At 41.7% G+C, this 16,238-nt stretch overlaps 1 protein-coding gene across 1 annotated transcript in view; it reads left to right on the top strand.

The window, feature by feature from the left end:
- Nucleotides 1-16,238, top strand: part of LOC144792163 (uncharacterized) — a 581,805-nt gene that overhangs the window by 502,515 nt on the left and 63,052 nt on the right. The window contains exons 25-26 of the mRNA XM_078667056.1: nt 748-950; nt 9,264-9,342. Coding sequence (XP_078523182.1) covers nt 748-950; nt 9,264-9,342 — 282 coding nt within the window. The remainder of the gene's footprint in view (nt 1-747; nt 951-9,263; nt 9,343-16,238) is intronic.

The following is a 16,238-nucleotide window of genomic DNA, read 5'->3' as shown; positions in this document are numbered from 1 at the left end:
GGAACGTAACCTCTACTTTACTGAGCATCTTGATAGATGTTGCTTTGCTCTCCTTTTCTACCTATCCTTCTCCTTTTCCTTTGCCCCAACTCTTCCTTTTGGGATTGTTCGAGGAGACAAAATGAGTTTCTTCTAATGCAGTTCACTACCTGGGTGGGGCCATGCTCCAACTGACTTTTTGTCTATAAACATGTTTATATGGGCTGAGTCTCCCATTTTCCTTGAGTAATGTTTCCAGCTCCCAGTGGAACTGTACTGTGTGTCATGTTAATTTGCTTTTTTCTTGAAAATGCAAAATAAAATTGTTAAAAAAAATGTTTTTTACGTTGAATCATAATATGTTGCTTGGGGGCTACCTCAGAACTCTGAACATTACCCTGATGGGGGCATTGTTTGGATATCCGGTCTTAAGGAATGGGGGAAAAGTACTTCCATCTTTTTTAATCAAAAGCTTATTGGGATTAGCAACCCCTTTGAATGACAATTATGCTTGTTTTGTGGCTAGTTAATTTCTGGTGAGGTTTGTTAGTGTGACTTCATGCATCAAGTTGTTCTTTATTTGGGGATTTTTCTAATAGGGTCCAGTACTTTACATAGACTAGGCAAAATATTGCCAAGGTTGGGAATAATGTTGTTCCTTATGGATCTTTTGCTCTGTGGTTAGAGGCTTGTTGGAAAAACCTAAGTGGATTTAACATTGGATAATATGGTCGACTTAAAACCTAATTATTTTTAACTCTTCTTCAGGAACATATTGAGGAGATTACAAACCTGCAGCGCAACCAGCTGAGGGAATCAGGTAGCGGCGATAGTCAGACCCTCCGGCAGCAGCTGCGGGAGAAAGATAATGAACTGAGAGCCATCCAGAGGAGCATGGCCAGGTGGAAGGATGAAACGGCATGCAAGCTGGCAAGGAAGTTTGAGGAAGAGCTTAATGATGAGCTGGAGAAGTAAGGCCATTCCCTAAACACCCTGCAGGGATCTAATTGGAATGGGGAGACACATTTTATATTCGCCACAAGCCCCTTTTCTACCAATGTAGGGTATTCTAGAGTATGATTAATCTATTTTCAAACTCTTTACTAGTGACATAACCTTTATTTTAAGATAATGTCGCATACATTCTCAGTCATAACTTCTAGAATCCTAGCACACTGTTGATTCATGTCCATTATTTTTACATTTACCTCCTCAGTCATAATCATAGCAACCCTGTTTCTCCTTGCTAGTTCTGTAGGGACACAAGGACATACACCCTAAAAGCATGATAAAGGCGGAAATATTTGTTTCCATATACATTAGGACCATCCCCATCCCTGATCTAATTTAGGAACTGGTTGAAGACCCGCCTATTTACAGACCACAACATCATAATGGATTTACATTCCAGAACCCAGCTAATTTTCCTATCGCTAGTTAACCTTATACTTGTCTTTGACACTGCATTGCTCTCTGCTGCCTTTTGACTAGAAATACCATAGACATACATATATACATGATAATTACTAATACAGGTTAAGCAGTTTTGTGAACTGTTTTTGGATGACATTCCTAATACATGAATTAATTTTGTTTAAAAATAAACTAAAGCTGCAACCTCAGCATTACCGAACTAAGGGCCTGATTACGAGTTTGGTGGTCCATAGGACCACCCAGCCCATGGTGGCGGTCTGACCACTACCACACTGCAGGACTGCCTGCAGTATTACGACTGTGGCGGTCAGACTGCTGACACATCCGGGATCAAAGATCCCTCTAGGCCGGTGGTCTGCAACCAGCTGTAATATTCTGGTGGTGCCGCGGTTTGCATCGCCGAGCATGTTACTAGTTGCCTTTCCGCTACCATTTTCATAGCGAAAATGTAACGCCCCCTGCCGGATTTGGGCCGGGGGTTGCATGCAGGGAGGCTACATGTGCCACCTTTATTTGCCCCTCCACTTCCTGCACAGTACACTGTGCAGGAAGGTGCAGTCGGCTGTCTGACTTTGGCGGTCTGCATTATAGGCTCTTCTATGATCCTTACCGACCGCCGCAGTCAGAAAACAGCAACACCGCCCACCAGACCAGGATTTAACTCCTGATCTGGCGGACAGTGGCACAATGGGTTTGGCGGCCCTACAGCATACGGTGTAGGACCACCAACTCGCCCTACGTCCTTCCCTATGGGTTGCCTAGACTAGTCTTTCGAATCCTGCAGTTTTTGAAGGTATCAGAGGGTAGTATCTCTTATATGTGCGGATATCCCAAAGAAACAGTGGGCAGACACTGGAAGGCCTCTCAGTCTGTGCGATGGGGAGTATATCACTGGATATATTGCTGAAGAGATAGAGAATAGACATGGATACTCTGATATGTAGTTTTATTAGCTTGTATTAAGCATGGAATTCCACCGCTGAGAGGCAGACCATCAACTGTTGATATATTGCATCAGAGTCAAATTTAGCGCAGTAACACTTTAACATTTCCTAATACTGTAAGCCTTAAATATCCTGAAATAGCAATACTTGTTTGAATGATACAAATGATGGCAGTGATAGATACAGGAGAAGAAAATAACTTTAAGTAACTTGGGTTGATTAAAGCTAGTGCAAGGTTGATAGAGGATCTAAAGTAGTACATATCTGTCAAGGTGAATGGTGGACTGTGGACAGTAGTCTTGGCCTTCAAACCAGATGCTGTAGTTATAAACAAAAAAAAAGAACCATTTGAAAAATATTATGGTTAAGGTATATCCAAAGTTTTCAAAATACCATAGAATAACCTCATTGTGTTTTTCTTTTCCCGCTGTGGATGATGGCTGGTGCAGTGAAATGGTTGTTTGTCTTTCTACAGATGCAAAGCTGAATTAATTAAGGAGAGGTAACTCTGGATGCGCGCACGCTCAGTACCTGTGCAGTACCTAGCGCTCAGTACCCTGACTAGGTTACTTACCACAATAGGAATCAATCAAACTGTAAAAATCAGACTACTGAAAAGAACACAGACTATTAAGGCGTATAAGCATGAGTGAACTATGTAGAGAACATTTTACAGACAAAGTCCTTGTAGAAGAATTAAAGAATGTATCAAAGCTAAGACTTTCAGGTTCTTGGAATAACTGAACAGTCAGAACCTTCCTCAGAGGTCATAATAATTTAGTGAAACAAATATGTTTGACATATTAGTTTTAAAACTCAGTTTTTTTTCACATCTTGTTCTATTTCTAGTAATAAATATCCTCTCATTCTGTGGCTTCTTGGTAACCAGTCTGAGAGTTGAACAGGCAGTGCTTATGACTTCATTGTAACGTGTTCATGGCTCTATCTTGTTCAACATGCTGAATTTTTATTATGTTACTCAAATATCCATTTGTGTTTCCAAATCAGAATTTAGACTTACAGTATGTTTGTCTTAACCACCAGCAATCTTAGGACTAAAAATGCAATGTACCTTTAAGGCTGCAGGAGGACCAGCGATTCCACTATGCACAGCTCAAGAAGTTGAAAGTCAGTTAATTTCTCGGCCATCCCCTCTGAGGGTCCCTGGACATGTCTCCACACTCTTTTCCTTTTGGGATTGACTTTCTAGTCACAGTTAGCAGCTATTTTGTTTTGAAGTTTTTTCCAGACATCTAGTTTTTTCCTATAGTCAGAAATTCCTTCACTTTTTCTAAAGGGACCTTGTTGTAGTACATAAAAGTACGAAAAGTGTCTCTGTTCCTAGTGTCTACCAGACAGCCACACTGGTCAAGGTTGTATTTTTACCCAGATGTCAAAAACCCAGAGTGTCCGCAAAATGTAAGAAAAAGAGAGCAATGCAACCCAACTTCAGTATCTGCTGCCAACTGCACATACACAACCATCTCATATGAAGCTGAGAAAAAAAAATAAACCTCATAACAACTGGTACTCATATATGTTGTTCTGGCGCACAACCTTGAGGCATCTGGTGTTGCTGTCAAGAAAGGTATTGAAGTACTTGATGTTGAGCAATCCTAAATCAAGAATGGTGTTGTTGTACTCATTGCCAATGTTGTGATTGAGGAGTATAATGTTGAGGAGAGTGATGTCAAGTAAATCTATTATTGAGGAGCTCATGTATGCCATTAAAGATTTCGAGGTCAAGACCTTCAATATCAATGCCGCCAATGTTGAGGCATGCACTGCAATATGTTTGACATTTAGTCAAAGATCCTTCATACCCTTTTTATTACTTCCCGCCACTTAACCAGGTCTCCTCAAAGAAATCTATGGCAGCTAAAGTATCAAGATGCCAGAGGGATATACCAAGTGACTCCTCTACTTCAGAGTCCAGCTGAAAGTAGATTGGAGACCAGTCTGAAGAAAGACGTCCTCAGGTTCTACATGTTCATCCTCCAGTACCTCCTCTAGTATCTCCAGCAAGGAAATGCCATTCTCACACTCCTCTCAGAGATTAATCTGAGAAAAGAGGGAGGCACAAATCAAGGTGGTTAAGAAGATGGAGATTGTGGATGCTGCTGACAGAGAGCTCAAGACAAACCAGTTCCTGAATGTGATACTTCTGACCTTGGCTACAGTCCGACATCATCTTCTACATCCCAAGTTAGGATATCGCCTGATGATGACTTACTGACCTTTAATGAGATTTTGACGAAGGAAGCTATGAAGTACAGTAGTCTTTTTCAGGTGCCTCAATCAAGGTATTCCATCATTTGTTTTAACTCTCCAGATGACAAGACCTTTGAAACTACTGATGCTGCTTGCTTCAAGGCTACTCGACCTGGTCATGGAGATATTTACAGTTACTTATATCTCAAAGGCCGCAATGCCACATCTGGCTTAAAAATTCTACTCATCTGATCAAGATCCTCCAGTCCTTCAAGGAATTCCTCTACCCCATTATTTCATAGTAGCTTCTGTTAAAGAAATACCCAAGCATAACATTTGCATGTTCTTTTCTAAGCAAAGGAAACCGCAAGATGCATAGGGTGGGAAAGAACATTTGCTTTCATGTTGTCTTTATAAGGCATTTTCATAGCTTTGCCTCAACGCTCTAGGACTCAATGCCCACCAAAAAATCTCAAGCTTCCCTTTTTCTTACTTTGTATTATTTGGATCCCAGCCAGATGTGAAATACATAAGATGGAAGCTGAAGTGGACATCTGAAATAAGTTATCCTTGAGAGATGCAAAGACTTTTCTTGGCCTCTCTACAAATACACTTAGTGGAGATACCACCAGTAGGTTAAACATCTCTGTTATCAGCATGCCTGTGAGATGACCATCTACTCTGCTGAATACCGACTTGGTTGGTACCTCCCTGGCTGGACAGTTCTAGTCTAGTTTGGGACCAGAATTTTTCCACATAATGTTGTAACTACTGGATGGCTTTGCTCAACAGCTGTTCAACCTGTTACATAAGTGTCATCCTTCAGTTCTGTGACAACTTTCAAAAAGGTTTTGGGAGCCCTAGTCTATGGAAGGAAGTTTAAAAAAGAAAGTATCTCCAACAGGTACACAGTACATCTTAGAACCAACATTGGTAATGGTATGCAAATGTAGCTATTTTCTCCTAGTGGATACTCTTGTTTCTACAGATTCAATATCTGAAATGGCTCACTCCAAGCTGTTACCCTCCGAACCATATTTACACACTGCCATGGTGCAGTGTGTCACTACTTATGTCTCCTGGTACAAATTTTAAATGTACTCAGTAAGATGTTGCTAGAATACTTTTTTTTAAAAGAAATGTTTTATTGATTTCAATATAACAACAAAACAGCACCAACAGGTACCAAATTACTCACAACAATCCATGAATTCACAGTACCGGGTTACGCTCCAGAGTAATATCAAATGAAACATGCCAAAGGAAGAAAGTCCAGCATACATCAGTACAAGCCCATGATAGTATCAGCCCGCCCAAACGTTATCCCAGTCTCTCTAGCCGCACCACAAATATCAACATTACCAGGGCATGCCTCAGAAGTGTCCACAGAACGTTCATTCTCCGAAGGCAGAGGAAGAATGATACCCTTCAGGATTCATACATCTATCCAATAATCCCACCCATATCTTGTGCCCTCTCAGAACGTCAATACTGTCTCAAGGGAACCTTCTCAGCTGTAACCCATTCAGCCACATCAGCCCCCAAAGAGTCAATACTCGGTCCAGCTTGGGCTATCCAGACAATTGCAACCCGCCTCTTGGCTGATAAAAGCATCAATTGTAGGAATTTATAGGTCATCTTATGCCCTTTAGGGCGCCTGATGTCCCCCAAGAAGCACACTAAGGGAAGTACATCCACAGGAATCTGCACTATGTTGCGCACCGGAGTTACCACAGATTCCCAATAGATATACACCTATGGGCAAGACCAAGCTAAATGGAGGGATGAAGCCGCCTGTGCATGACATCTATGACACAAGTCACTTTTTCCATTATCTATTCTATGCGGAACACCAGTATGAAATATGTATGGTGGAGAAAATGGAAACAAAGGAGTTTAAAACACGCTTTACTCGATTCTGTCATCACCAGCGCACACAACCAGCGCAATGAGGCATCCGTAACCCCATGGGCCGGAAACCTATTCTTCCTACAATCCGCAGTCAGGGCCCTATACAAATGAGAGATCAAGTGGCTGATCCCACCCAACTCCAAGAGACAATGAAAAGTAAGGGAGGTAGAAGGTGCCCCAGAAAACGTAGGCCAGATATCCCGCACAATAGCAGCTGTATTTGCATGCTGTAGGACATGGCATGGCCCCACTCTGACGCGCTCCTGTGCTGCCTCAAAGTGAATAAATTCTTCATCAGAGAACAAGTCCTCCAACACCTCACAACCACCCACCCTTCAGCCAGTCAAGTCTACCGTATCCCCAACACTCGAAGGGCAAGAAGGTCCCAAATGTCCAAGTCGAGAGTGAACGGCGCCCTACCCAAAACTCTTTTGACGGTACTTTTCCACAAGGATGCAGTGTATCTAACCAGGTAGGGGACATAGTCCACATCTCTGCCCCCAGCCATCAAGAGCTTTGGCAGGGTCGACCAACACCCGAAATACCCCAGCATAGTCTTCTCCCAAGTGGTGTTCTCAACCATCCAGTGTGCTGCGTGTTGTATCTGAGGCACCAGATAATACTGCTCCAGATCAGGCACCACAAAGTCACCCTCCTCCAGCGGTAACACCATATGGACCGAAGCCTCCCTGTTATGCCCCCCACTTAAATCAAAGCCGACAGGAGAGAATTGAGCCGGCAAAAAACAGCCCGAGACAACACATCAAAGGAGTGCTGAAGAACATGGAGGCACCAGGGCAAAACCAGTATCTTCACAACTGATACTTGGCCCATAAGGGACAGCAGCGGAGACGTCCAGAAGTGAACCAGCTTGTGTAAACCTTCAAACACCCTCTCAATGTTACAGTGGTTGAGCTTCTGTGGTGTGTGGGCGACAACCATCCCCAGGTAGCGAAAGGACTCAAGTTTCTACGAAAGAGGCACCACAGCCAACTCCCTCGTTCCACAAGTAACCAGGGAATGCAACAGGGACACACGTGACTTGCTATAATTTAGATGGTGGCCCGATATGTCCCCAAAAGCCATAAGATATTACCACAGGTAGGCAAAGCCCAACAAGAGATGACAGATAGAAAAGAGTATCACCTGCTTATAAGGAAACCAAATGTGTGACCCCCCACAGCAATCCCCCATTCGGACATATGCTGTGGATCAGAACTGTGAGCGGCTCCATGGCAAGAGCAGAGAGGAGGGGGGATAATGGGCACCCCTGCTGCGTTCCCGTCTCCACCTCCCAGAGTACAAAGCAGCGCCGACCATCCCAAACACAAGCTGTAGACTTAGTATACAAAAGCCGCACCGAGAATCAAAATTGGGGTCCAAACCCCATGGCCTCCAGCACCTGCATAAGATAGGGCCACCGCACCGTATCAAATGCATTAGCTATGTGAAAAGACACCACAGCCACTTCATTACGTCCCTCAACCTCATGTAACACATGCTTAAGGCGACGCAGGTTCATGGTGGTACTACGGCCAGGTACGAACCCGCAATGGTCCACGTTACTAGAATACTTGGCAAGTGTTGTTCCAAATAAGCCATATGCTATCCTGAGCCTTAATATGATGACTAAATCTTAAGACCTGTTCAGTGTTTTGATTAAAAACTGCTATTTAGGTTGTACCGTTCAAAACACATTTAACTAGAACAGTCCTTGTTGGTCAAGTGGAGCTAAAAGATGTATATACATCAAGTCATCCATCATGCAATTGGGACGTACTGTGTTCTTGCATAATGTCAGAGATTACAACAGTTTAACAGACCTATCCCATTAATTACACTACATCAATTTCTACTGTTCCCTCTTCAAAAGATAGCATTGAAGTGAGAGATGAGTAGATGGCTCCGTGTTGAAGGATGCTTCTATAAGAATTGTAGCTGATTTTTACAGTTTGGGGTCTCTCTTCACTAACTACCTTGGTACTAAACCCTGTAGGTGTTAGGCTCTTAATATGTTGTGAATGGACATGTGTAGAAGATGTAGAGTATTAACAGTGATGGCGCCATTCATGTCTGTCTTTGGCCTCCATTAGTGCGTATCTTGGTAAAAACAGCAGCTGTCCCGCTCCAGCCCCAGGCAGCCTTAAGAGTGAGCCCTACAGGACAAACTCGTGTGGAATCATTCTTTCTCTGATGCAACATCACCCTGCAGTGATGTAAAGTCTATCCTTTGTAGAGTCTCCACTCATGGGTACTCACTTAAACAACCTGGACCACTGGAGCTGGACCCCTCCTGACCCAGGGGACTAACACATCTGGTACCATAATTGCTAATATATAAATGTACCCCCGGTAGTTCTGGTTTCTGGTGTCTCTCCTAGCTTCTTCTTTCAAGAAGACTCTGGGATTTTAACATTGTCTTTGGAAAGATTGATATCGTATGTCTATTATGGCTGTAGTTTGTGTTCTTGGAGTGGGTCTGGATGGAGATTTATGTGCAAAGTAAGTTGGAGACCTGGAAGAGGATCTGGAGAATCTTTCATAGCCAAAGTCGAGGCGTTGTAATGTCCCACACCACAAAATGTAGTGGGGTTTTATGTCTTTTTCCTATTACATTTTCAGCATCCTAAAGATTCTGCAGAACTGTGCCTCTTTCATCCTAAGTGGGGTCGTGCCTTTGCATGGTCTCCTAGGAGGAAGCACTCTATGACCCTCCTGTCAGTGCTAAGTACTTTGGTCTGTTCAAAGAGATTGTATGTGGCTTAATGTTTTTTGTCTTTGCAGGCGCTTCTCGAGGAACAAATCAGCCAACACCTACAGAAGCCCAGAAAAGCTGGATTCTGAAATGCAAAGACTTTCGATGGTAAAGGAAGAGCTCATCGTACAATCACATCTTGTTGCAGGTGCTCAAAGTGCTGTTTCAATCCAGAAAGGGAGAAAGGGAAAACATGTTATGATACCTTAGACAGCTGCATTTGGGGTTTCCAAACCATTTGGGGTTTTGAAACCATATTTGTGAGTTTAAATTTTCCAATAAGTCAAACATATGGAACAATATTACATAGTGTTATATACATAATAGCATTTGTAAAGTGCGAACAATAGCAATGGAGTGCTGACCAGTGCTCCCTGGGATATGACCGATGAGGGTGATGATAAGTAGTTTCTTATTGTGTGCTTGGGTAGTGCTCTCTGCTAGAAGAGTCTAGTTATTCTCTGAGTTGCAGGAGTGTTGGAGCCATTCTGATTATGATGGGTATTTTTTTCATGTTGATGGGTAGCTGGAGGAGGCCTACATTCTGGTATTTTCCTTATTGCATTTCTTTATCTGCAGTTTGCAATCTTTTGGTTCTTGATTTGACACTGTACATCTGAGGTGATTAATTCCTCTGCTGGATATGAAGTGTATGTTTCTGTCGATTGTGTGGCCTGTTTCGATGATGATGCAGGCTGGGAGAAGGAGACAATGTAGTTCTTTCAATTTTGGCTGATGTGTTCGAATTTCTATAGGACTTGTGTGAGAAGTGGCTGCAGCATGCCGTACACCTTCCAGGGATGCCAGAGTTGAGTCAGGAAGGATGTAGACAGAGCATTGCCTACATCCAGGAGAGAGAGAACGATGGCTCGCACTGTCGTTCTGAACTCTGTATTGAGCAGGTTGGAGTTTGTATTTATTTTCCAGATGGAGAGTTAGTACCAGACTGTCTTACGTTTGTTGGTGATGTGTCCTCTGAAGAACAAGTCAGTGTCAAGGGTGAATCCGAGTGATTTAGCACTAGCTCTGATCTAGTAAGTAAAGTAATCTACATTCATTTTGGATGGCCAACCATGATTCCGTGATTGTTTGGTGCTGTTAGTGAGCAGTTGGAATTTTGACATTATAGAGTTGAATTTTTATAAGGAAGTGTGACATCTGTTTTTGAGTTTGATTGAAGCACTTTATTTTTTATGTATAAACAATTTGTTAAAATATGCTTACACGTATTGGAAACAGACGCATTTCTAAACCATGTTACTTGGATAAATAATAGCTGTTTGTTGTAAAACAAATCCAGTGAAGTAACAGAGACTGTGCTACCACAAAATGTAAAACAGTGCATGGACATTTTATCCAGAAAACAGTAAGTTACAATCAGATATACAAAGAAGATGGAGACAAAGAGACTTCTCGATTAATCCTCATTGAGCTCATAAACACACACCATTGATCATCCTATTTCCCTAAGATTTTCCTTCTCTGAGCCTGCATTCTTTCACGTTTGAACAGTTTCTTCCAATCCACTATGCAATCTTAAACCATTTTGATTTAGGATCTTTAGGATCTGCTTCTTCGCATCACCAGGGCAGAATTAAACCTAAACCATTGCTTTAAGCCTAAATTTAGGTTCAAACTGTTAGTTACACAAGTCACATTTACAATAGATGTTGAAGAATGTGCAGCTTTTCCTATTAACAGTGAAACTCGTACTCAAACCTCTTTCCAGAACGTCTCAAACCTAATAAATTTACACAACATATAAAAATATGTTTTCCAGCTTTACCACCTTCCAAGCAGATATCTGAGATGCACAGTAACAGTTTAGCCATGTCTACTGTCCAATATGTGCGAAACAATACCCTCAGTTGAATGGTATTACTGATTGAAGTACATTAAGGCAGATTAAGGCCGATCTTCAGATACTGGATGTCAAAGGCTGGGGGAATTTGCAGCTGTTGATATTAGAGTTATAGACGGCCAAAGGATTATTGTATTTTTTAATTTATAAAAAAATATATAAATAAAAAAAATATTTATATAAATAAATAAAAATAAAAAATACAAATAAAATAAAATTATGCGTAGGAGAAGGCCAAATCATGCAAGAGGATTGAGGTAATTATGCGGCAAGAAAAAGCAAATTATGTGGCATAATGCTGCACATTTTATAACAGTATTACTTAATTATTTTGTACTTTTTGCATTTATAACACGTTTGGGCATTGGGGGCACCTCATTAGTACCAGTTTATACCCAAGTACAGCAATAAGCAATAGAAAGGTGGCCAGTCAACCTTTGCAAAAGACCTTCCCCCTCGCGGCAACATGTGTTGCTGCATTTTTAGTAACTTTTGAACCATTTGAGCTCGAAACATTTTTTTTGTTAAAATCTGCAGATTATGTAGCAGATGATGGACTATGTGTCAAATGCAGCAAATCTATAACTATGCGAAAATCGCCGCGGCATAATTGATAGACTTTGCAAGTGTGCCACAAATAGTAACAGAAACTGTCTTTTCCATACCTAGGTGACCAGATAATGAGCAAACATCCAAACTGCCAGGGGTAGGAGAGAATATGCATGTTTTTAAAGGTCACTTTTAGCTGTCAGAGGGGAGGACCTCGCATACTGCTGAGCCAAATACAGCCATCTGATGAACTCCACCTCCCTGGAATCCTTTGACAAAGTGTCTAAAATTGAAAGAGGCCTAGAAAAGCTGCGAATTTACAACTACATGTTGCTTAATTATCTGAATGGTGCCAACGGCTGCTTTTTGTCTGTTCACAATCCTGCTATCAAGATTACATACATTTTTGCTGAGTCTGTAATGTTTGTGTCGAGGAATACTGAAGGCTTTTATTTCCTTTGCACATTGATATTTTCATAGCCGTGGCACCAGGTTAGGGCCTAGGAGACACAATTCCTCTCATAAGCAAGCATTTGCAATGCAATAGGTCTCGCATTTACGTTAGTTTAAGCTATTCGTATTGTAAATGACAATGCATTTTATTTATGTTTCAAAAACCAAAACATAAATGAAAGGCATTGTCATTTACAATGCCAATAGCTCAAACTCACATAAATGCGAGACCTATTGCATTGCAAATGCTTGTTTGCATGTGCTACACTGAACTGATGCGGACCGCGCTGCAAATTAATTAAGTAAAGCAGTGCAGCCGCTAAAGTGAAAGCGGATCGTGCTGGTATAATTAAAGACCATTAACGAAAATAGTGCTCACCAGTAAATAACGGAGACTCTGTAACGAGCCAAGTAAAAGGTCCAGTCGTTAAGGGCGGTAACAAATGCAGACAAGGCTGTACCGAGGCAGGACTAACAAGCCTATGTACGAATCAGAAGCCAACTTTTTCGAAGGACAATGACACAAGCCAATGACAAATATGGGCGGAGAGAGAGCAGGGCTTCCAGTGCATACCCTAATACAGCATGTCTCACAGAGCGAGCAGCGCTTGCACGCTGGCCTTAGGCTTTTTGTCTGTTCACAATCCTGCTATCAAGATTACATACATTTTTGCTGAGTCTGTAATGTTTGTGTCGAGGAATACTGAAGGCTTTTATTTCCTTTGCACATTGATATTTTCATAGCCGTGGCACCAGGTTAGGGCCTAGGAGACACGATTCCTCTCATAAGCAAGCATTTGCAATGCAATAGGTCTCGCATTTACGTTAGTTTAAGCTATTCGTATTGTAAATGACAATGCATTTTATTTATGTTTCAAAAACCAAAACATAAATGAAAGGCATTGTCATTTACAATGCCAATAGCTCAAACTCACATAAATGCGAGACCTATTGCATTGCGAATGCTTGTTTGAATGTGCTACACTGAACTGATGCGGACCGCGCTGCAAATTAATTAAGTAAAGCAGTGCAGTCGCTAAAGTGAATGCGGATCGTGCTGGTATAAGTAAAGACCATTAACGAAAATAGTGCTCACCACTAAATAACGGAGACTGTGTAACGAGCCAAGTAAAAGGTCCAGTCGTTAAGGGCGGTAACAAATGCAGACAAGGCTGTACCGAGGCAGGACTAACAAGCCTATGTACGAATCAGAAGCCAACTTTTTCGAAGGACAATGACACAAGCCAATGACAAATATGGGCGGAGAGAGAGCAGGGCTTCCAGTGCATACCCTAATACAGCATGTCTCACAGAGCGAGCAGCGCTTGCACGCTGGCCTTAGGCTCAACTTAAAAAGTAAATGATATTAGCATTGTTACAACTCATTTATGTTCTAATGAGAAAGGGTGGTGGAGAGACGTGCTCTAGTCAGCATGCCTCTTGTGCAGTCCAACTCACTGTGAGCATGCTTTGGAGATGTCCCTGTGAATGGCCCGTATTTGTTTTCATTGGACAATGTGAGACTGATGGCGTGGTACAGAAGGTGCAATGCCCACCATAGCTTTCTTTCACCCTTTTAGCCAGCTAGAACTTAGGCTCCCTAACCTGCCAGGAGTTGTTAGCTCGGCCTCCTGACACAGCAGCACAACAGGCCTCCATGTTGCTTCTGCCTGTGGAGACGGTTCACAATCAATGACATTCCTGCTCCCTCATCCTGGTGCAGCCAGAGAAGGATGGAACTAACTGAACAGCACTTATGGTTGCCGCATTTAATGTCCCTACTAGTCTAATCCCCATTCACAATACTGTTTATGCAGGGGACAATTTCAGAGACTAGAGGTAAACCCAGCAGTGTCAAATCACGTTAGTATAATATTGATGCACTTGATAGACTATTGATACACTTGACAGACTATTTGACCATGTAGCAGAACATTTTGAGTTGGTATATCGGAGGGAAATATGTTGCACATTCTTTTTTGCTCTGTTTTTTCCATTTAATGAAAGGATTTAAAAGATCATGGTTTAATATCTATAGTACAATATCTCCAGTTTCTAATGAGTAAGCTTCCAATCCTGTAAGCAGTGGTCAAAACTGTCAGTAGCTTCTGCAGACCAGATTTGAGATCTGACCACCATAGTAGTTGTAAACATTAATATTATTATTGTTCCCTTGAGGTATGAAAAGATCTGTTCTTCAAAGAGTAACTGCTTTAGGTACATGTGCTAGATGTTGATTCAGCAGGTGTCGCTGGTCTTGTTTGTGTTAAAATCCACCTAGAAAATGATCCATCCTGATAATATTATTAGTAGCAATACCTTTTGATACATAAACTCAGGGAAAGTATCAACAAACCAGGGTCTGTTCCCATATACCATCACTTGCGCCACAATGAAGACTAATCCATAGAGTCAAAAGGAACTGCATAGTCATTGAAGCCTGTATTTGGCATGTATTGTTTTTGCTGGATCGACTAAAACATCAGCCTAATTGGTTTTCAGCAGTTGTGTCTGAGACCCGCCCCCTACCACCTCTTGACACATGGCTATTGGATTGTTCCCAGGTGTTAATTCTTATAAGTAGTCAAGAAAAACTGTGTTTATGGTGTTGACATAACAGAATTAGATGATATGAAGAATCTTCCAAACGAGAACAGTAATGATACAAATCAAGGAGAGTGGATGCTCGCATGCATAAACTGAACAAAATAAACAAAACCATTTCCTGCATACCAGGGTTCATATGTAACATTCCCATTGAGACCACTTTCTTAGTTCTGCCTTATATTATTTCCTACTTCTTTCTTTCAAGTTAAGGTTTATACTGTTTTTTGCCCTGGTTATACTCTTCAGAAGAAAAGTTTAAAGAGTACTTATTTTTAGTAGACAATGATATTACTGCAAACATGTTTTAGCCTTTTCAGATTCTTTGTCCCCAGTGAAAGATTTTCTAGAGTAAACAAAAAAGCGAAGTAAGGCAAGAAGCTGACAGTGCCAATAATGCTAGAGCAGCAGTTGTAGTACAGATTTGGAATTTGGGTTGTGTGGGTGAGAGGTATTGACAAAGAGTGGAGCAGTGAAAGAATGGATGGATTTGAAGTTTGGGGGACAGGGTATTCTTTCACCAAAGTAACAGAATATATATATTTTTTTAACTTTTTTTTATTATTATAACACAAGAGGAAAAATATACATATCGGGTGTCATTAAACGAAATACAACACAGCTGTGGACGGGCCAATGAAGTGAAGAAGCACTGTACAGTCAGAATCAGCAGAGAAATCAATACCAGCGTAAAGCAGAAGCAAAACAATTAGATAGCAATGATCGTTGGTACCCCCCACAGCACCCGCCCACCAGGAGTACAGGATATACGAGGCAGACATATGACACCCAGAAACGTTTAGGCAGAAATCAAAGTAACAGAGTATTAAGAGACAGACACCCCCTAAGTTGTCTGTCCACGGAGATCCCATAGGCTCTGCCAACGTAAAACTTTCTCCAACAGCCTGACTGGGGCTGTCACAGGAAGGACATTACACCACCTGCCCAATGTAGGGTGGGTGGTGTAATATCTTTTATTTTCCTATATGAGACGGCCAGGAAAAACTGGCCCCCACACTATGGGTGAAACTCCCAGGGTACTAGGGTCATTTTTGTTTTGTTCTCCTGAAACATACACTCGCTTTGGTCGTTTGGTTCTGAAAAACAAAAAAAGTTTTAAAGTTTGGTGAACGGCCATCAGAACAAATGGCAGGAGCCACCAAATGTCTTATTCCTTGAAAGGAACCAACGAGACATAGGTTCCTTTCAAAACACAAAGATAACCCTTGGCCGGGGGTCATCTCTAAATGTCCTCAGAAGTTAATGTCCACTGCCACCTTGACGGACGGAGTTCTGCATGTCAGATTTTAAATCCGACTCTTAGATTAAATTCACAGCAACATTGGGCTAATCGAGAGGTGAGTATGATTTGTATGGTGAGTAATCATCCAGAGGAGTGGTACTGACCACATGATGAGAATCAACATTGATGTTCTGAATGGTAAATAGTGTTTTGTACTGTTAACGGGTGACTTTATTTGACTTTTGACTTCATATTACTCTGTTAGAGTTAAATCTCCAACATTCCCTAGTGAGA

Source organism: Lissotriton helveticus, chromosome 11, assembly GCF_964261635.1.
Source record: "Lissotriton helveticus chromosome 11, aLisHel1.1, whole genome shotgun sequence".
Taxonomy (NCBI): domain Eukaryota; kingdom Metazoa; phylum Chordata; class Amphibia; order Caudata; family Salamandridae; genus Lissotriton; species Lissotriton helveticus.
Note: the sequence above shows the minus strand (reverse complement) of the source record. Positions and strands in the feature narration are given on the sequence as shown.